We start from the raw sequence: 23,479 nt of genomic DNA on the forward strand, positions 1-23,479 counted from the left end.
ATATATACAGTTTAGGCCCTCTAACAACAATGAATTGCTTTCTTCTGACAAAATAGTTCATTACTTTGTATGATCATCTGCTCAACTGCACGTCTTTCTAAAACATGTTTTTATTAATAAACCTTTTACGACTGAAAGTTATGACTTAAGTGTGCTGGCTCATCAAAGTGTGAAGTATTGAAGCAATATTCAGGCTAAAGTAGAGCTAAAGTCTTCCTGGGAGATTGGAGTTATTATTAAGCCTGTGACAGACAAGTGTTATTGTGTCAAAATGAATTATAGTCTATCATGTCCTAAAATAATCTGGGCCGTGCAGTATGCAGATTTTGGGTGTGTGGGACACGTGGATTTTCTAAGCTTTGATTATTGGAAGCAGTGTATTTTTGTCAATTGTTTTGTTGCATTAGCTTTGCTGTATTAAAAGGTAGAGGTTTCTCATATGTTTTCTGTTGTGTGATATTTATGTGACAGTGATATTTTAGCATTCTAGCATTTTACAAAATCTTCATTTTGTTTAATATGCAGTGGGTTTGGGGTGAATGACAATAGCAGCGGGAAATGAGCTCATGTTGGCTATTGGGTCAGATATTTTCAAATGTCTGTGGGGAGATTATAGTGTCTGCAGCTTTAAGATTGATAACTAATTAAAATTTGTTGTATTTAATTATGCGCTTCTTTTTGTCTGTTTTATATCCTATACGAATTTTAACCTGCTGTCTGTCTTTGGAGCAGAGCAACAAAACATCTTTCTGTGCTGCATCTTATATTCCTGTGTCTGTGCTGTCAAACAGATAAAGCCAAGACTCTCAAAACGGGAACAGGGTTGAAAAAATAATGGTGTGTTTTCAATAGTTTCATTTAGAGCCACTTCACTAGACAAGTATCACATGCATACATACACACACACACACACACACATAAATACACACATACAACCATACATACATACATACATACATCATACATAAATACAACCATACATACATACATACATACATACATACACACATACATACACACATACATACATCATACATAAATACACACATACAACCATACATACACACACATGCATGCATGCATACATACATCATACATAAATGCATCATACATAAATACACACATACACACACATACATACACATACACATACATACATACATACATACATACATACATACGTCACTTCAGCTGTTCAACACAGAGCATGTTTATATGTAGATTTTTCAAGCAATTCATTAGTATATTTATTAATATAGAAGCATATTAAACATCTGTTTATTTTCTTATTTCATGTCTCTGAAGAGGAGGTTCAGTAAGCACTGTAATTGATGTAACATTGATTTCAGTGTAGATTGCAAAGCTGATACAGAAATCACTGGTTAAGGTAGTACTTTGGGAATCTCACTTCTAGACTACTTTTTGACGTTTCAGTCATGATAGAAGGCACATTTTTATAAAAGGTAAAGAGAGCTGTCAGCCAAATTGATGGTGATTGAAATGGCTCTTTTCTGTCACGGTGCCTGATGTACAAAGACTGAGAGAGGTAGAGAGGCAGACACTGCACTGATTGGTGTAGAAACTGAAATCTGTAGAAATCAAATGCCAATTTGTATTAACTAATATTTAATCAGAAATGCTACACTTGCTTTACTGACATTACGAGCCATTTAATGTAAAGGTTTTTAAAAGTTTTGCTTCTTTTAATCATGCCTGTGTATGACGTTAACAAATACCACAACAGTTAAGTAATGCATTAAATGTTTAAGTGCCAAGTCATGGACAGATTACATGTCAGAACGTTCATAGTGTTCTGTTATGTGACTATCCTCCCATGCTTAACACATCTCAGGTGTTAAAGCAGGATTTTTCTTAAGTTGCCTTTCATAAGGATTGTATTTAAACGTGTATCAGGATAAAACCATGAACAAAAGCTGATAGATTAGAACCACCAGCCTTTATGCCATAGCGGAGTGCAGACTTTCTCTTACTACCTTATGTGTGCATCTATCCGTTGTTTGTGAAAAGCTCTAATGGTCTAATACACGTACAGTATATACAGCTATAACTTTTAACACCGCTAAATTAAGTATGATTTAGAACTCTTAAGCACTCAAAGATGTTTCTTACTTTTCATAGCAAACATGCTGTCATGTCATAGGCATGCTCTATTGTTTCCTTAGAAAATTGTTATTTCAGAATGTGTTTGTTGCTGGTTTGAAAGGAAACAACAGCACTGTATGAAACTGTTGTTCAAATGATCTTATGGTCTCCTGAATACCAGCTAGAAATAACTATGCTTTAGTGGTTATCCTCACAAGGTTACATCATTCCCCTGATAATTGTGCAATGGCTCTGGTTATGTATGTGTTTTTCACTTCATTATCAGGAATACTGCTGAATAAAAAGTTAGAGATAGAATCAAATGTTCATTGGTTGGTGTTTATGATTTCTGTGGTTATGAAAGAATGAAGTGGACTAAAATTTAATCTTGAGAACACAAATTTGATACACATGTACTTTTGATGGTGCACTCCTTTTGGAAAAAGAAACAGCAGTCTGATGGACTTGATGAGACCTCAGTATGGTGCACATGACTACTTAAGCTCAGATTGTGTACAAAATGTATTCATTTGTCAACCCATTTTCATTGCATAAATGGCAGTCACTAATCTTTTAGGATCTTTGTGGTTATTTTTTCATTTCTTCAGGCTAAGCAAGGTAATTGTAAAGAATTTGGTTTAAAAAAAGAAATGAAAGACTATAGCAGCATATGTTTTACTCACACCTGCATATTCTAATTACTTTAGTTTTAAAGAATGGTTTCATATCTTTCACATTACACAGAATGCTAATTTGGTCTGATCACATGTCTCCAATGCAAGGGCCCATTAGAACAGAAGGCTAATTTTCAAGTGATTACTTCGCAGTGGGTCATGAAATCAAAGCGGTATAAATAGGGTGAAATGCTAGCACAGAGGTTGATTAAAATGGCCATTGTGATTCTACCTTTGTGATAATTATTTCCTCATTGTCTTGGGTGTAGATACATTCATATGGAAAATTTCAAGCATTTTAATTAGCATTCTGCCAATGCCCAGGGCCTTTGAAAGAATTTATGTGTGTTTGATTTAGTCCAATTATCTCATGCATGCATCCATTTCTTACCATGTAATCATAGTGTGTTTGACTTTTCTTAACTTTACTATAACATTGTCATTGCGCTGGAAAAAAAAGAACCTCAACCTTTTCACACAAGGTAAGCTTGTTTTAAAAGGAAAGTTTACATATGGAAATATACTGTGGATATCATGGCCACTGTGGGGTTTGCTGTCTACAGAAAGCTAGTATTCTGTGTGAGATTTGTGAGCAACACAGAACAAGGCCTGCCTTAGAAGCATCCATATCAAGAAATGGTGCTTTTCAGCAAGGGGGAGGGAAAAAAACACTTCAAATGATAGTAGAGCAGTGGGATTACTGGCCTTCTAACAGGGTTTTGGCTTCAACATTAAGGTTAAACCCCTTTTCTATTACAGAGCTCTCTGGTGATGTGGCCCCCTCTGGCCCTGCATGTTTGCAGGTTCACTGGCTCTGTAGTAGGTCATTCCGTCAGGCCTCTGATCACTCAGGGGTGACCAGGGAGCCGAAGTGCACACAGCGCTAAAATCGATACAGCCGTCTCCCTTTAAATAGCCACTCAGACACACGAGCTCCTCTGTCTTTTAACCCGATTTTTAGGCTTAGGGTCTTGATTGGCACCCTAAAGCCAGAGCTCACTGACCCACAGCTGTCATATTAGTGCTGTTAATGTTAGAGATTGATACCGAGCAAATAAAGGAACCATGTCTATAGATATTTTTATGAACTGTCCAGTCTCAAGTGGATTGGAGAGAAGTGCTTCTTTCCCAGATCCCATTGTCTTTTTTTTTTTTTTGGCCACTGATACAAGACACATCGTACTTTACAAACTTGTGTCTGTTTGTAAAGCTGATATACTGTACAGTATCATGCTATTGAACTCTTTTCGACGAGTTTTCAGCACTGGATGATTTTTTTTTGACTTTGTTGGAATCTGAGAGTCATCTGCTTAACTGAAACTGAAAATATATTCCACATGTCATCTTGCACCATTCACCACTATGTTGTTGAGTTTTTGTTTGGAGTTGTTTAGGAGGCTGGGTGGAGCATGTTGGCGCTGGCAGGCGCAACAGCTGCCTGGTCTGAGTCACGTCATAACTGATCTTTTGAGAAAATGTGGTAGCTGAGTAAAAAGGCTAAATCTGTACAAGATGTGCATTTTACTGCTGCACTTTTGGTAAAGTTTTGTATTTATTGCATTTTTCTCTTTTCCCAGAGTAGACACAGATTATAAGAAAAAAAATGCCTTACAGATTAGTTTAGAAAAAAAGAGAAACCTACACATCATTTATTTTTAATTTTACAACTATTATCCCAGTGTGGTAGTTGAGTCTCTACAGTTTGCATTGTCATGATGATGGCACAACAAAAAAAGAGACTTTGGAGCCTGGATTCAAGTTCTTGAAAAGTGAAAACGATTTTTCTCAGTGCATGTCATTTGACACAAATTGTCACTCACTGAATGAGGTAATGATTTCTATAGCAGTCAGACATGTTAATCGCCGTAAATACAATTTTGAAATCAAAGAATGATTGATGATTGCCTTTGCTGTCCCTGGAGCTGCAAAAGATTTCTTCCATAAGACTCCCCACTCTTGTCTTTCAAGTTGCCTTCTCCACTGTAAAATGTAATTAAGCAGAACAAGGTCCGAAGGGGCTGTTTTTTTCCACTCAATCAGCAGCCAAATTACCAAATTTGAAATTAGTAAATCCCAGATGCCTGGCTTTCCTAGTCATTATTAAAGAAGGAAAACGAGAGAGACAGACACACAGTGGGTAAATGTGAATGGGGGTGATTTGGAGTATCAAACACTTGTCAAGAGTCTAGTTTATACAGCAGGTGTATATAGCACCTCCACATTATGGCCAATTTATTTGAAATTTTTATCAGTTTATTTGAAGGGATACATTTCAATGATTGTCACAGAATATAAAAAAGGTAGTATGACAAAACAATTAGGAAATTTGGCCTTGTTTCATTGTCTGGTTTAAGTGGAGAATAATAAAATAACGTCTAGGCTTTCTGAAATGAGGTATGGTGAAAGTGAGGGGGTAATATCATAGTCTTTTACTGTAAACATTTTACCTACCAGCTGTTCTGACTCAGTGTTCGAAGGCACTTTATTTTGATCATGCACAGAAAAATACAAAAGGTGTACAAATCGATAATGCAAGAAAATCTTGGTACTGATTTTTGTTTTTAGAGTGACCATGCAAATTTAATAAAACACTCGTTAGATTATTTTTGAGAGAGCTGTGGATTAAGACAGAAATAGTTAGAAGCTCTGTGTGTCTTTTTCCAATACCATCCATCTGCTTTCTGAAGAATCGTCAGTTTCATTTTTCATATTTCTCAATAAATCCTTATTTTTTCAGTTGGTTCTGTTTATCAAAATGTAACTTAATAGGCCTACACTAAATTAACATTTAAACATAAGTAATTTATGTAATAAACCTTACCAACCGTCACCAAGATAAAGTAGTTACTCCCAGTTTACGGACACCAGGCATAACATACGAACTTGCTTAGGTGTCCAAATGCTGTCGTGTGGCTTTTCTTCATATTTGCTTCATATCAGCTTCATATCTGATATCCCACTTTAGCCTGCATCAGAACTGCCTACTCCCATGACTTGCTATGTTCTGCATTACCTTAGGTTCATTGCACACCTCCAATGTGATCTGGGAACACTATTTTTAAACCCCAGTAGTCAGTAAAGGAAGTCCTTGCAGTAGAGTCGGAAGGTCAGCTCATGTATTAGCTTTGATGTGCCAAAAGAAATTTGAAGCCTCAATCCTTTGTAATAATATTCATTTTTTTTTAACATAATCCCATTGTTTTCGAGTTTGAAATCTATAGTTTTTAATGAAAATAATGTTTCTGTGGATGGAATAGCATGAGCACGTGGGATGTTTGGAGGAAATAATGCCACTCCAGGCTGTTTTCATAGAGGACAGAAGCTTGGCTAGTAAGTCACTGCATATTTGCAATTGAGACTTTCATTTGTGGGCAGATGCAGGAAGATAAATAAAGTATTTCTATTTGGTTATATTATGGAAAAGAGATCATGATAAATTATATAGAAATTAGAAATTAAAATTTGTGTGGGATTATTTGATTTATCCTTAATATACAGCACTTAATTCAGTCAGGAGAAATTAAGGGACTGTACATAAAGACTGATCTGAACATATACACTTGGAGTGATTTTAGTTAGAGAATATAGAAATACATGAAGCATTGTGTATATTTTACATTGGTAGAGCCTTAATTTTTGCTACCCATTTTTAGATGAAAATAGGATATTTGTTACTTGTTTATTTAGCTGGATGACTTCAATGAGGTAACTGATGATTTACTGAATATTAACAATGGACTTTTTCGTAAACAAATCTAAATACAGGACTCCGTGCTTAAAAAGTGGTGAAATACAGAAATCTGATGTTATTTGTCATTTGTATGAGTGTGTGGACCTGTTGGTGCCTTAATGCTCCCCTTCCACCTGACACTTTTTTTTTTTAAAGCAGTCTTTGTTTATGTTGATCCTAGCCATTGATATTCACACATGTTTTGTTCTTGGGAGGTCTGTGATGCTCTGGCTCTGTGTCTTTGGGGTACAATTTTAAATTCTTTCAATGGAGCCATTTTCTGCGACACAAAAACGGTGGTGTTTATATACAGTTTTACATAGAGAGCGGCACAGCAGCAGTGCCGGTTCACTCCAGGCACCTTCCGCATGGTCCCTGTGTGGGGTATTCGCCAAACACATGGTGACAAATGGCAATTATATTTGTGTGTTCTTCATGAATCCATCAAACATTGGCCTTTTAAAAATGCTCCCAAGATATTTCAGCCTGTCAGATGCAGGGGACCAAATTGGGATGCTGCTTAGACAGTCAAGAAGCACTCGCCCCCAGTTTGCCCGTGATGTGTTTGACAGAGTGAGCAGAGGAATACCATGTATTATTCAACTACAAATGTACACTCTCAACAGTTGTTGATGTGTTGGAAGCAGAGCAGTTAGAAGTCCAATTTGAGCTGTCCCCCCAATCTCTTTTCTGAACATGTTGTTATAATGTATCTTGTCAGCTTGCATACAACAGTAGTCAGTATGTTTTTCTGTTTACCTGCATCTGTTTATGAGTTAGCCATGTTTAGGGCTCTTTACTTTGCGTTTGGATGTTATATATGCTGTACTGTTTTGCATTAGACAATGCCCTTTGCTGCTGTTCACAATTCTTTTGAGTATTTTGACTAACTCTGCTAAAGCTGAGTCTGTGTCCATTTTGACTCCTTCTGGAGAATTGAAAATGTAACCTGACATTTACACATTGTTGTTTTTTTTGTTTTTTTTTGTTTGTTTTTTTTTTGCAGTGGATTCCTTATACTGGTAAGGAATGTGACTTATCTGGAATGGAAAGTTATCTGGAACGGAAAACATCTTAGATGGCAACAAAACAAAAGTTGACTTCAGTCCATAATAATGTTGGCTCATACACACACATACTGTACATACATACATACATACATAATAACGTTGGCTCATACCTCCTAAAATGTACAATATATATTTTTGTGATGCTCTGTGTTAATAAGATCCTGGTTGCAGCCATGGTGCTATCTGAATAATTTTCTATTGTGCCTTTAGTATTATTTCTCAGTTTTTTTTATTGTGTTTCCAATTCATTAACACTTGGAAGTTCATTTAAAATTTGACTAACAGCTGTGTGGACTAATAGGCAGGAGCTTATTGGGCATGCCTGCTGTTGGATAGCTCTGCTATGAAGACGCATGTACTGTACTGTAGATGGTCGGCCCTCAAATGTCTATACTTGTTTAGGAGTACTTGCATGTAGATTGGCGAGAAGATAAAGATCCAGGCTCGGCCTGAGTTTAATTGCATTGTTTTACATTTGCATTCCTGTCAGAGATCTCCCTCGGTGATGTGTTGTTAAAAAGCAGTGGGCTGCATTATTTTCCCCCTCTTGTTAACCGTAATTGCACTTGTTGGTGTTCTGATGATTCAGAAAATACAAGGAAAAAGCTCTTCCCTTGCTGACTTCATTGAAAATTTCAGTTGTATTTCAAATCAATGTTTTGATGCAAGCTGTCAAAAAAGTTGCCTTATGATTACTGCTGTGTAGACTTGCACAAAGAAAATGCAAAGTGAAACTCAAGAAGGTACAGGAGCAAAAGAAGATGAATAATTCAGAGCTCAATAAGTGTCTGTGGTGTGACTCCTTCACTGATACAAATAGTGAGGAAGGCAGAGCTCCCAGTAGAGCTAAATGCACAGGAGATCTTCCTGCTGAAGATGCTCCTGTTTCATCAGGTAGTTCAGCTCATTCCAGCACCTACTTATGCCTGTAACACGTGTGTAGGCTGTGAGTAAATGAACATCATGACAGCATGGACCTTATTATGAGCAGAGACAGCATGAAGCTCACTTTCTCAGTCGCACATTCTCAGGCTGCTGTTCTGGATCGACAGACCTCTGATAATGGATCACAGCGAGTGTTTTCTTTACCCTGACAAATCCAAATTCTGTGTTTTTTAAGCTGACACAAGTAGAATAAGCTTTTTCTCTATTAAAGTAGCACCGCTTCACAAATGAGCTACTGTACGTCAGCCAAATATTGACTTGGAAACGGCTCATTTGAGGTTTGCTGAAGTTTACACCTGAATGCTTTTATTAATCATGTATTCCAGTATATACCAATATATGCCATTTTTTGGTCTAGGCCATCACAAAAAGAGCTCTAGATGTGTTAATTAGGGACTGAAGTTAGCAATTGAATCTTTTTTTGGCTTGTTAACCACTACATTGATTTTGACGAAGCTTAGAGCATTAGGTGTGAAATTAGCACATGCTACTGTGTTTGCTAATAAGAGCCCAAATGGGTAAAATATTTTGAATATTTAATAGCTGAAATGTCTTTATAGTAGATATAAGGCCAAGGACACTAATTTACATGGTATATGATATACACATTCTTGTATCTGCAATTTATCTGACACCCACAGTCTAAAAATTTTTTTTGTGTAGTATTATTATATATTTCTTTCTCTCTCTCTCTCTCTCTCTCTCTCTCTCTCTCTCTCGCTCTCTCTCTCTCTCTCGCTCTCACCCTCCTATATGTGCACACGTGTTTGTGTGCATGTGTGCAGCCCAGCCTCAGCCCGGTGATGGAGAGGCCACACGGCTGCACAATGGCCTCCACCCAGGCATGAGCAATGGCCATAGGACTCCACCAGGAGCCACACAGCCTGCAGCCGCTTCTGCCTCCTTTTCTGAGATGAGGAAACCACCACCTCCTGTGTCTCAGCGTGTGCAGAAAAAACTGCGTTCTAGCCTGTCCGTCAACAGTGACAGCAGCAGGAGGAGCAAAGGCAGTTCCACAGGCTCCCACAAACCTGGCTCCTCTCCAGAAGGTAAGCAATACTATACACAGACATTCTCTCTCTGTCTTGTGCACACATGCACACACACATACATGTTTATAAGATTATAAGATTAGAAACTTTGGATAATTTTTGCACAACCCCTTCTTGCTTCTAATTGGACTTGCAAACTAACCACAACCATAAATAACTATTTTTTTTTTTTTTTTGAGTCATTGCTCACAAGGCTAAAATTGTGCAAGGTCTTTGATAAGCCAAAAAAGCAGCTAGCACCTTGTCAGGTCAGATGATGATTTGAATGCAGTAATGAAGGAGCTCACCAGTGCATTAGTAATGGTCACCAAGGTGTGACCTTTTAACAAGGCTAGGGAAAGTGGGGGGTCTGCCATATGTCAGCTCCACCTCTGCATGGGCCCTCGCTCTCCTCTCTCACAGTGTCCTCTCATTAAGATCTGCTTTGTGGCTCTGCAACACACACCTCAACCCATTTCAGGCCATCTCTCTCTCTCTCTCTCTCTCTCTCTCTCTCTCACTCTCTCTCTCTCTGTCTCTCACACACACGCTACTGTCTCACACCCCCCACTTTGGCTCAGTGCTCTTCCATGCTATACTAACATTTCTTATAAAGCATATGTCCATAGTGTAGATAAATGTGGCATCAGCTCAAATTGAATACAGTGATTTAGTTTACCTTAAAAAAAGTCTTTTATTGTGCTTTTATTAAATATGAAAGGTGCCACAATCTTTTTTTTTTAATAGTTCGATTACGGTAGAGGAAGATTGTGGCACAGATTTTTTTTTTTGTCCTTGTCGATTTGACAGAAGTGTCTGTTTTAATAGTATCATACCATCAACTTGTTAATTGGTGAGAGAAAAAAAGCCACTTCAATAAGTCTCATTACTGCTTTTTGTGTCTGTTATTTGTAGAATTGTGGTCTAAATCAATATGCTCACTCAAGTATCTATTTCCCTCTGGAGAACAGCAATCTGTTGTGTTTTAATGTTTACATGGATTACCATAATCTGTTTGCATGGGAAATTAGCTTCTAAACAGGTGGGAAAGCAGAAGAATAAAGCCTTACAAGGAGCCACTCAGGGGATTTTGCTTTTTTGCATTCTTGGCTTGTATGACTGGCACTAATATTCAGCTGTGATAACATCAACCCTGTTGCAATTAATTGAGAGCTGCTTTGTTTTGTGAATAGGTTAGAAACTTTAATGATCGTACATTTCTATCGTAAGCATTTACTCGTTTCTACAAATCTAATAAGTGCAACAGAATCTACTAGAAAGCTGCTATTCAATATTTTATATTTCTATATTTCTGTCTTGTGTGTTCCCTCAGATTAGCCAAGAAACGTCTTGCTTTTTTGAGCTGATCCTTGGCTGTGCACTGTGCTATCACAAATGTTTAATATCTAGCAATACGTGCATGCCATGTGAGTTTTTTGTGGTGTCCTATCAGCAATTATCTGATGTTTGCCATCGTCCTGCTGTTGCAGCTTTAAATTTGATCCGGTTGTCAGTACATTATAAGTCTCTCTCCTCTTGTCTTTTGCTTCCACTGTCATTCAGGGTCTGAGGCAGAAGTTGAAGTCTTTCTTCATTTCAGTGTTCCTACACAATTCACTGTTCTGTGCCAGATCTATCTTGTTTTATGTCAGGCTGCCCCTCTTTTTGATGTTAGCCTCTGGGTTCTTCCAGATGTCTCATACTGTTTCCTCTACAGCGCTCAGACTAGTTTAGTTTTTCTTAAACTCTGAGCTTTTTCAGCTACAGCTGACAATAAGCATAACATGTTCCTAGGAGTGATGTCAGTTTTGCAGGGCTGCCTGTCTCCTGCGTATATTACCCAGCCTCTCATTCCTTAAGATTCATAATAATCACTGCTGATAAATTATGCATCCAAGAGAATGGATAAAGCACTGTATCACATTAATCTATGTCTAGAAACTACCAATAAAGACCTGAGAAAAAGTTATGAACTTTAAATATGACGTTGAAGTGTGTTTCATCAGTAATTTGTTATTACATTTTTATTAATTGTAAACAGTCAGTTTAACTGTTAAGTCATGATTAAGGACAGTGTCATGGTTTCAGGTTATTACACCTGTCTATTCAGACCGATGTGCATGCGAGTATGGTTATTGTTCTACCACGTGACTTCTCCTTAAAAAAACACACTTTGATTAAACAAACATGAGTATTCAGGGGTCTTGAGGCTGAGCTTTCCTCTTTATTCTTCATATAACAGCTCCAGTCAGTCTGAGTATTCTCCCTGACAGCTCACCATGAACCGATGAAAGCCATGCAAATGTAGTGTTTTTTGGAATGACACCATCAAGTCCATTTCTCTAAAATATGTATCAAATCCAATTACTTGGCTCATAGTTGGAAGAAGTATGCCCAGCAGGGTGCTGTTAGTCTCTTAAACACTGGCTCTAGATCCCTGTGTGATGTGCCTCTAATAAAAATTAACTTTGTGAATTTTTGTTCAGAAAGCTTTAAAATCTCAAGTTTTTTAGTTACAAATCAGTCTTGCTGTTAGAATGGCCCGAAGAGGTTGTACTAGGAAGCATTTAAGTTTTAAACTTGGGTAGGTAGACATAAGGTAGACATATTTATTTTACCTACCTAGTGAATAAAACTGCATCTACTATGTCATTTATGTTATTTGTCATTTATGTGAACACCTTCAACTGACCATTGTCAGGAAAAATGACCAAAAAAAAACCCCACGTCATCTTGCACATCTGTAATTTGAAATCATGTGCTGCATCCCTATAAGAGGCCAGTAGAGAGTTCAAATGTTAATCAGGGATGAGAGAAATGGTAGCATTAGGGCAATTTGCGAGGGAAAATCTCGGACACTGCTAATCAGCTTTACGTGATCAGGCCTGTGCTTTTGCATGATGATAACCCCATTATTTCCAAAGCTACTAATCATCCCTAAAGTGGAATTCATTCCTTAGAATTTCCTTGATTTCTTCCATCTTTCCTCCCTGCTTAGCTGGAATCCTCCCTACTCTCACACAGCCATAGCCCCACACATTTATGTTGAGAAGTCAGTTAATTATGCATTTCCAGTACATTTTATCTGCAGGGTTTGAAGCACATGTAGTACACTGTTGATGTCCTGCAGGTTTACTATACAAAATTGATGATTATGCTGCACATTTTGGTTTACTGATGTTTTTCCTTTGCTTATTGAACTGTTTTCTCATAACTGGCCGGTGGGAGCAGACTGTTGTGTGCATTGCATCCTAGCCTGCCTGTTCTGCGAGTTTCTCAACCTGTGCAACATGGTGGTGGCTCAGGCATCATGTGGCGCCTGCACATCAGAGGCTTGCTGCTGCTGCTGCTGTGGAGACGACCTAGGAGACGACTGTAACTGCCCCTGTGACATGGACTGTGGCATTATGGATGCCTGCTGCGAGTCCTCTGACTGTCTCGAGATCTGCATGGAGTGCTGTGGCATCTGCTTCCCCACATAAAAGCTCTGTTTGCCAGTAGTTAGCACATGGAGACAGAGACATTCCTGTGTGTGAAAGTACACGTGTGCCTGTTTGTATGTATCGTGTTCTTGAAAGTATGCATGCATGTACACACTCTTACGTACATGCATGTACACACTCTTACTGGCCTCCATCCAGCTGAGCAAACAGATGCTTCATCAGTTTAAACCGATTACACATGTTCTGTATTTTTTTGTGTATGTTACGTTTAAAGTAAAATTATGACCGTCAGTTACTACATTATCTCTAATTTATCTCTAATTGTTGACACCTTTAAAAAAACATAGGCAAATCTTACTTTCTGAGATAATCATTACACCCAGTGATTCAAAATGAATTGGAGAAACCGCTTACACTACTTTAACCAGTGTACCTTTGACAAGTACACTGTTCAAGTTTAAGTTCAAGCTTATAACACATTTCAGTGCAGAATTTGAGAGTGTGATTTGTGATCATGTGTGTTTCCCAGATGAGATGTTTTTGGTGAAGGGGGAAAAAAGGGAACTGTATACAAGAAAAAGAGAAGAATCCCATAGTAAAATATGTTATGAAGATTGATGGATTTATGACTTTCACTAAACTCTAGAATATTAACGTCCAAATCAGCCCTGAAGTTTATTGCTATCTGATAGCACATTTGACCACTGTTGAAAATCTTTTGTCTGATTTAAAAAAGAATATGGAGTAAAATGAATAAAGGGATATAAAGGCGCTTGAGAAGACATTCTAAGATCCCTTCTTGAGATTTCAACAACTTTAATGGGCTTTAGAGAAAGATGCTCGGTGCTGTAATTTTCTTTGTAGTAGGCTTTACCAAAAAATATTTATTTCATACCAAATAATTGCTTTTTAATTAAAGCCAAAAAGAATTCCCATATCTATATATATAGATGGAGAATCCCATTCACTGCATGCATCATTCAGAATATATTTATATTTGCTCATGTTCATAAATCATGTCAATAATTCTGGAGATGTCCTTTCTTGACAAGGTCTAACAGTGGTGTTTCGTGTCTTACCTACTAGTTTAACTCAGTTTAAACCATGATTTTGTATTTCTTGTCTTACTCTAGATTACATTAGAGTAGACTTCTAACTACTATGCTCTAAATCAACACTGTAATTTCCACAGATTCACGTCTCTTTTATATGGCAGAGGGCAAGGCTCTGCACATGTTTCATGGGTATTTCTGTCTGTTTGGAAAGCTTTCTTAAAGCATTGTCTACTGTATCTTGATTCATTACAGGTCTATACTTTTGAGTGTGATGGAAAGACGTTAGGAAGGAATAATGAACGATGATTCAATTGTGGAAGAAATAAATGTAGATAGTTCTTTGTACTTAACAACACCAAATCCTGTTCATACTCAATTTCTCTTTATTTCACTCAGTCTCGAACTTCACTACAATCTAAACTTTCTTTTTAATCCCTGTTAATGTAAATGCATAGTAGATTCTTGTATTAAATACTGGACATATTATTCAAAACAATAAACATTCCTGAACCAGCGTTTTTGAGGTTGGTTGTACATGTAGTCATGAATCTACATGAAATGATTGAATTAATTTTATATGAACGGTTATATTTTTACAGTCATAATGGCCCTTATTTATTATCGTTGCTTATAGTCAAAGCTGATTTCATCCTTGGTGTATCAGTGTGGTCAGACTCACGTCTAATCAGAGTGTGTGGGAAAATATTTGAGCGTTCCACTTTACCAATGTTTGGTTTGTAGTTAAATCATCAATTATAATATTCTTAGAATGAAGATTATCATCAATAATTCTATTTAATAAGTAGAATAGTATAAGTAGTAACAAAAAAAATCAAATAAGATGATCAGAATTGCGATTATGGAATCTTTGTACACATATAGAGGTAATAGGTTTTTGTATCGCTATACGTATGAAGCTGATTTATCATTTGTGCTCTTTTTGATATTGTTCATTATTTTCCTGAATCTGACACAATTCCATTCAACAGTCTTTATACTCAAATCTGTGCTCATGTCTTTTTAACTTTGGTGGATAAGGGTTATTCTGATACGTTTGGTACGGCTTGTGTGTTTTTGTTAAAACTGACTCATCTCTTCAATGTAAAAGACATACTTGCTTAACTGCACTTTTCCAAGAGGGATATGATTGGAATTAGTAAATAGCAACGTTGGATGCACTAAACTTTTTTTTTTTAATCTCAAGACTCTCAGAGCACAAGCAAAACTCAGTAAAACTAGTTTTTTTTATATTTTAGCTCTGAGCCACTGCAGGGTAAACGTGTGTGTTGGATGTAAGACAATTTGGTAAATACATTTTGTAGAGTGATTATTAACCCTAAATTTACCAGTAGTTTGTTTGGTGTATGAAATGCTTGAAATAACAGGGCACTTCTTCAGCAAACTGTATCTGTAATTGTGTTTTTTTGTTTGTTTGTTTCTTTCTTTCTTTAAAAAAAACAACAGCTAATAAACCCATTATTATGAATGCAAGTGCCAAATTTATTAAATATGACAAAATGTGAATAATTTTTTTTTTTTTTAGCTTTTGCATATTTATCCTTTGGCATTTGGTATGTACAAGCAGGGTCCAATTTTCCACAAACGTTATAATGTCATGTTTTAACCTAATGTATGTTATGTTTTTATTAGATTATTCACTGATATTGTTTATCAGAATTTTATTGTACTGCATTCTTTTGAAAATCATTTTATTTGATCTCTTCCTGTAGTCATCTTAACTACGACTGACTTTTTTTTGTTGTAGAATGTATGATGCTTTGCTTGCTTTTGACACACTAGACGCTATCTTTTTATTTGTTAAAAATTTTTTTGTTTAATAAAAAAATTTTTTTGTTTGATCTTTTTTTTTTTTTTTTTTTTTTTTTTTTTTTTTTAAGAATAAAACTGTATTTGAGCCCCAACTCTTTATTGTCCTACCTACAATCCTGTTCAGTATTTTCTGTTGATCTACCCATTATTCTACATTACATGGCCAAAAGCTTGTGGACCTGACTATCAAATTAGTTAGATAATTAGTTGCCACAAATTTTGCGATCTCCTTACACTGGAACTAAGGTGCCCACAAAAGTTTTATTTACGTTTTTTGATTTTTTTTTTCATGAGGTTAGAGTAAAGGCTGAGATGATAATCTTCTAGACATCACACAGCTTGTGTTAGTCTAAGTATCCCTTTGTCAGTGATAAAATGTGACCGATCATGTGGATCACACACACACTGAATCACAACATGACTACTGGTAAACATGGTATAGACTTTCTGTTGCATGAAGGCTCTATTTGCCCTTTGCATCTCCATACTTTAACTTAATTAAGCCCAGAATTGTCCCCTTCACCGTTTTTTTGCACAGATACGACTCTAATCACTATAAAGGATTTTTGTTCTGTTTTTCCAAATGCTCTTGCTTGTACCATGACTACCAGTGCTTCCTTGAATTGTGTTTTTGTGCTTTTCTCAGGTTGTTTCCTTTACCCTATTGAACAGATCTTTAGAGACCACCCAGTGTCTTTGTTCTCACTAGCAAATAAATGTCAGTCACTTCCCTCTAGCACAAATTGCAGCTTTTTTCACTATTCTTGCATCACAGGCAAAATCGTCACGAGTGTGTTTGGCTATAAGGTTAATATTTTCCCCAGTTGCATAATATAGCAATTTGAGTTACTAATGCCATAATGCCGGGAAATAATGATCAGACTTTAACCCTTTTCTACTACTAAGGGCTGTGAAGCTGCATGTTCCGAGAGTGTGTAATAGATAATCACATATACGCTATATAATTCAATTTATTACTAATCCAAATATCAATATCTGTATTTGTTACTTAAACAGAATCACTGTCCACATCATTAGGGACACCTGTACACCTGCACAATCATCCAGATACAGGTCAAGAGCTTCAGTTAATGTTCAATGAAAAAGTGTGATCTCTGACCTGAACCGTAGCATGGTTGTTGGTCTAGACTCTAGGCAAGCTGTTTTAAGGATTTCAGTACCTAATAATCTCCTGGGAATTTCACTCACAACAGTCTGTAGCGTTGAATTGTACACATAATGGTACAACAAACAAAAAACTGGTCTGCAGGCTGACACATTTTGTTGATAAGAATGAGTTGACAAGAGGTCTATGGTTACTACAATAAGCATTTATAACTACAGAAATGAAAAAAAAAATGCATATTAGAACATTAAAAACATCACACCTTGAGGTGGTTGAGCAGTGACTCCTGTTAGGCAAGAACAGAAATCTGAGGCTATCATAGGCACAAACTCATCCAAACTGGACAGATGAAGACCAGTAAAAGTCCAGGGCTTGTCTAAGCTGTCCAATTTTAGTGAGCTTACTGTGTAAACTTTAGTAGTCTGCTAACCCAGGAGGTCAGCGGTTTCTGAAATACTCAAAACAGTAGATCTGGCAGCAACAATGCTGTCAGGGTTAAAGTTACAGAGACCACAGCTTTTACTGCAGCATTTTATTGCTTGATGTGAACAATAACACTTCACCTGTATCTACACCATTTTATGCATTATGCAACATAACGATTGGATAATTGCACAAATGAGCAGATTTCCAGGTGTTCTTGTTAAAGTGGCTGTTAAAAATACACAACTTTGACAGTCTTTTCAACACTATTTCTTTCCATCAGCTGTCTAAACCTACTGTAGGCTCAAGTGACCACAAAGGAAGGAAGTCTTCAGCTAACACCTATGCATAATGTATTACTCTGTGCTTGCATATGTGCCAAAGTTTGATGGACCTCCGACATGCTCTTATAGATAGTATAGTATAAGAACTTACAGGTGACAGGTCCATCAGCATAGTAAGCTTAGCAAAGACAAGAAGGAAAAAATAGAGTTCAAGTAACTTCACTGTCAATTAATCTCTTCAGGTTTGTATGAAAATAAAATGATGAATGAAGAACAAGAAGTTTATTCCAGTATAGCAGTGACAAAATACATGAAGTACTTTGGGTTCATGGTCATTTACACCTTGGCTTGGTATTGTTACAGTTGTTATCAACCAAATGGTCACTTTAAATGGTCATTGCGGTCACGTAGACCCTTTGTTAGTGGCGATCCTTGATGTCCAGCTGCCGCTCCCATACTAACGATTGAATCAAGTTAATTTATTTAGAGTTTTAATTTATTTAACGTATTACCTTATGATATGTAAGCCTTTTTAGGAATGAGCTCTTTTCTGTGTGTATCTTGGAGTGAAATCTGGGTGCATGTGTAATTTTCTTACAGTTTCCTGTAAGATGCCTGCATGCATACAGACAATTTTACAAAGCTATCGGGGTCATTATCCGCAGAGCCGATCCTGACCTCCCTGGGGCCCTAAGCAAAATTCTGCTAAGGGGCCCTCCTACCTGACCCGTGAGCCATGTAAACCATTTGCCACACATTCACACTTGCACTGGCAGCACTGGACAGCTAATTTAGCCAGTCTGATAGAGACTAGAGACAGAATCACATCAACTTAACTTTACCATTATTTGCTCTTGCTGACATCAAACTTGAAGAGAACACAAGTTTACCTGATTGCTGTTCTCGCATTTCACTCTCATTTTGTTTTTTTTTCTCCTCTTTTTATAGCCAGATGGATAGCTCCGTTTCATATTGTCGTCTACTCAGTAAACATTAACACACGCTGTTAAATGAGGCGGGGGAGGCGGGGCCGTGCGTAATTTGCGAGGCCCTACGCAACTTGCGTAGTGAGCGTATGAGGGCTGATCGGCTCTGATTATCTGAGTAGCTTAACTGACTGTGACACGGAACCTGAGTGTTTTTTTTTTTTTTTGCTTCATGTTTATCTGTAATTCATTTTGAAAATCTGAATTGGAATCTTTATCCACAAACATTACGTATACTAAATAAAACAGCATATGTATACGATCGTTCCCGTTCAGAAAGTCATACGAAAATAAGTCCACAGCCTCTGTTTAATAACACTTTTACAGAATGTAATGTAAGTGGGATTCCAGGCAGAGCTATCCAAGCTTGCTCACTGAAGACATCTTATGGCAAACAACCATAGTGTTTGTTCATTTATTCTGACTTCTAACAGGAAATTTAGAGTTTAGAAATGATTAACTGAAACAAACAGAGCAAATGAAATGCAAATGATACATCCAGGTTGCAGATTTGTGTCTCGCTGTCACAGCAGTGTGTTACTGTATTCACTCCTTAAATATTTAAAGACCCTTTCCACAAAATCTGTGCTGCTTTATGAGAGCACAGTGTAATATGTAATCTTACTTTAGCAGGGAGCAGCACCACAGAGATGTAATGACAGCAGTCGGCACTGAGTGAGATCAGGAAAGAAAAAACACCATCCACAGACAAGGCACAGAGCGATTTTTAAAGTTTTTAGCCTTTTGAAGTCTAGCACTTTGAGACAGAAAGAGCAGCAGATTCTGATATATGCTGAACATAGTTTTTCTTTTCATGCAGTCTTCCTTAAAGGTGCTGCTGTATTATAATTCTCAGCACATGCATATGCGTGAATGTTGGAAGCTTGGATGCTGAAAATGCATGCATCAGTATTGTGGGTGTGTGTGTTTAAGGAAAAATGGATGTATGAGGCAGAGGAGATCGTCCATTCTATTAGTAAAACATTAGGTCACAGTTACACCTTCAACTTTTTTCTCTCTTTGTAAATTCTTTGCTTCATTGGAGAGGCAAATTGGACAGGACATGTGAAGCGGAAGTCCCTGTTTATTTACTTGTATGCAGCCCTTGAGCTATAAATTAGATGTCAGATTCACTATTTGTCATTCGCTTATACAGAGGTGTTGTGGAAACCAAAGCGGTGGTTTGATTGTTTGCTCTTAACATCACTTAAATGAAGGGCTTGGACAGCCTCGGGTCGTTCTGAGGGACGGAAACGACTATTTGAGTCAAATCACTGCTATACTATACTACAGATAGACAAGATAGACAGTGTGATCAGTGTAACGTACTGTACTTTGTATAGAATTTACTTTTGAACTGTAGACACTGTTAAAGAGCTATTGTGTCGGTCGTATAGCAGAGTTAAGACATTTTAGTATTTTCACTGTAACTTCATTCATTTAGTGTAAAGTTACTTGTGGAAATAAGGCTAAATTTCTGAATGTGAATTAGAAGTATGTTAGATTAGGTATAGATCAGCTTAATGAACTTATTGAGGAAGACTTCTTCCCACATGAGCACGAACTATGCTGGGGAATAAAATAGTGTTGAGGAATATGACATATAACTATACAACATGATATTGTGATTTAACTCTCGCAGGTATCCTCAGTTTTATAGCTGACAGGACGTTAAAACGTTCTCTTTCCTGTAATAATGTAGCCGTGGCGATAAAAGATTTAAAAAAGCATGCTGAAAATTAAAATAAGATGCCGTGACATGACACATACTGTATGCGATATTTTTTCCTCATTCCACAGCACTGTTGAACTCACAGTTCTGATTGGTCAGAAGGTGTCAGTCAGTGTTGATTCATTTCTTCTTCTACATTACAATAATCTGCTCATTCTGAAACATGACTGTATTTATACCGTAGTTGTAAGAGACTTGTAGGAAAGATGCTCCACATCAGTGAGAAAAGCGAAATTGATGACACTAAAGTTTTCTGTGGAGATGTGTTTATTACAAATTTATGGAAAGAGTCTCCAGTGTCATTTACAGTGCTTTGTAACCGTCAGTACTTTTTATTTACACCACAGTAAGGGCTTCAGGTGAGATGACTTTCTTTTTTTTTTTTTTTTTGCTTCTTTGTAAATTGGCAAGCAGCATTTTTTTGTCTTATTAAAATCAAGAGAGAGAAAAAAGGAGGCCGGTGAAAGAACGGCTTTTTATAGCTGCTATAACGTAAGTGATTGCTTATTCTGTAAATGTCCGTATTGCAGTGGCTCAAGAGGTCTAAACACAGCAGTCCGTGTTGTTTACAAGAAAAATAACCAGCTTCAAGCTAGTAGCAATAATTCCACTTCACGCTGGGTTGCATCACATCAAGACTTTTGATGATTATTTTTTTATAACAGCATGCCTGTCATGTTTTATTCCTTACATATCGCCCACTGCGAGTATGTTAGATCTGCTAATCAAATTCTACAATACTGTTAACTAAAGCCTACTAACATTCACAGACAGTTATATTCTCAGTAGAGCCGCGCTGCAAGGATAAATAAATAAGAATAGCAATTACCACGAGTAGCACCCACAGCCATAATAACGTTACGTGTTCTATTAATTTATTAGCTTGTCGCGCTTGTTTCTTCAGACAATAGGCTCATCTGTTTTTTTGTGTCTCTGTTTGTCTTGTGTACTCAGCATTCAAAAGCAGTCTGTTGTACTGACAAGTGTGTTGCAGCTGGAAGGCAGTGTATTATTTATGTTCAGGGCTAAGCATTGCATCTCTGTGCAAAATGAAGAGCGTACACAAGAAACTTCACAGGTGCAGAGGAGAGGAACCTGTAGAGTCGTCTCCTAGGAATAACTCTTCTTGTCCTGATACCTTAGGAGTGCAGCCCATACAAATTATGTAGCTTTATTCTGTCTCAAAACACTCCTCTACACATGCTAGTCGAGGGTGTCTGAGAACATCTGTATCCACAATGTAGCACACAAACACTGTTTTCATTATACTTTATTCATTAGAATTGCCTATTTACATTATACTTGTTCTACTACTAATAATAATAATAGGTTTCACCCGATATTTCATTAACCATTCCGTATATGAAAGTGTTATTTGCCCTGCAAGAATACAGGCCCTGCAGGAGATATAGTAGTTGTGACTTTTCTTCTTCTCCCTCTCACTCTCTTATGAATCAAAAGTGACTAACAAAGAGAAGTGCTTGGCTGCCTGAGGAATATTCATGATCTTACTTCCAGGTTAAAAATGTATATGCAAATTCACTACATTAGAGCATGCATAGGTTGTTAATAAATTAACACGTGGCAGAAATAATTCAGCTTAGCGGGATGATTCTCTGTGCAAGCTGTCAGCTGTCGCATTGTTCTGGATAGTAAGTGACGCTGATATGCCAACACAGGCAGTGAACTGTGATGTCTCAGTGCAGAGACTATCAGCTCTCAGGGCACTGGCACCATCTTGCTGTTTTGTGTGTGCAGGGGAAAAAAATGCCGATGCAGAACTTGCAGAAAGATTGAAGGGATGCTCCATCAAATTTATATTCTATGTCCATTTATCACTATTTTTGGAAATATTTAGAATGCACTATGATGTTAAAGCCAAGCATTAGTACACTATAATATATCATACGAACCAGAAGATGTGTCATGATTTTAAGCAATTTATCGTGAGCATTCTTTCATGTTTCAGATTAGTTTTTTATTTATTTACTCAAAGTATTATGTTCTTGTTCCAACATTTAGATTGTCTAGTTCGGATGATAGTCTTCTTGTTTTTGGTAGACCTGATGTGTACTTCTGCAGTTGCTGCTCATCCACCTCAAGGTGTTGTGTTTTCTGATATTCTTTTTCAGCTCACCGATTGTTCAATGTTTATGACTGTTGTGTGTGAAAATCTCATAAAGCTAGCAGTTTTCTGAAATACCAAATACAGTTCATCTGGCACCAGCAGCCATGTAACAGGTAAAGTCACCGACACCTGATTTTTCCTCATTCGGATGTTTGCTGGCTGTTAACACTAACTAAATTGTGCTGCTTTTGCGGCGTTTCAACTGGCTGATTGTACAGGTATTCCTAGTAAAGTGGCTGGTGAGTCTACATGCAAACTTGCTTTGTGTTCAGTATAAAGTACATCCCAGGATAAAAAATGTATCATGCGCAATTAGTTCATTTGTTCGTTGTATCATAAGAGGTTTGTTAATTCGATAATTGTTAAGCTGGTAACACTGAATTAATGACAGCAGTGCTGGCGTAGGTTAAAGAGGGTGCTTGGGTGTGTTTTTGTTTCAGTAATTGACGTAGCTTAGGTGCTGCTTTTGTAAGCATTTACATCCTGTGGTGCCAGCTGTTGACGTGTGGCACTTCTCCTGGCTGTCTCCAGAATATTAGCATAGATGGGTTCAGGGAGCACCACAGCCTGACAATCTGTTTGTGTAGCTCTAGGTACAGCTATGTTAAGTGTCAAGTGACTCACAGTAAGTTTTAATAAGCACCATTTGTTCAGTCTCCTGTTTAAACACTCTGCCTTAGCATATTGTTAAAGACTGTGCCCTATCTTTTAATTAACTCCTGAGCTAATGTGGCTCTTAACTGACTAATCAGGAGATTTTGTTTTCTCTAATTTAGTGGAAAAACCAGCAGCGCTTAAGCTTTTTACTATGAGTGTGAGCGGAATAGCGAACACTGGCCATCTATTAGAAAAGGGGACGTAGTTTGATTCTTTCTCTTTTCTTTTTTTTTGGTGAAAAGAGTTGGAATAGTAATATACT

The 23,479-nt window shown here is 37.2% G+C and overlaps 1 protein-coding gene across 3 annotated transcripts in view; it reads left to right on the forward strand.

Annotated features, from left to right (window-relative positions):
• Window positions 1–23,479, forward strand: part of mdfic (MyoD family inhibitor domain containing) — a 130,926-nt gene that overhangs the window by 6,671 nt on the left and 100,776 nt on the right. The window contains exons 4-5 of one of the 3 annotated variants that reach the window (XM_060889717.1): window positions 9,308–9,571; window positions 12,785–15,537. In XM_060889717.1, the coding sequence (XP_060745700.1) occupies window positions 9,308–9,571; window positions 12,785–13,035 (515 nt within the window). In that variant the 3' untranslated portion in view covers window positions 13,036–15,537. Of the gene's footprint in view, window positions 1–9,307; window positions 9,572–12,784; window positions 15,538–23,479 lie in introns of those variants that run through there. The other 2 variants (XM_060889718.1, XM_060889719.1) reach the window with 2 other exon arrangements.

This window comes from Tachysurus vachellii, chromosome 16 (assembly GCF_030014155.1).
Source record: "Tachysurus vachellii isolate PV-2020 chromosome 16, HZAU_Pvac_v1, whole genome shotgun sequence".
Classification (NCBI taxonomy): domain Eukaryota; kingdom Metazoa; phylum Chordata; class Actinopteri; order Siluriformes; family Bagridae; genus Tachysurus; species Tachysurus vachellii.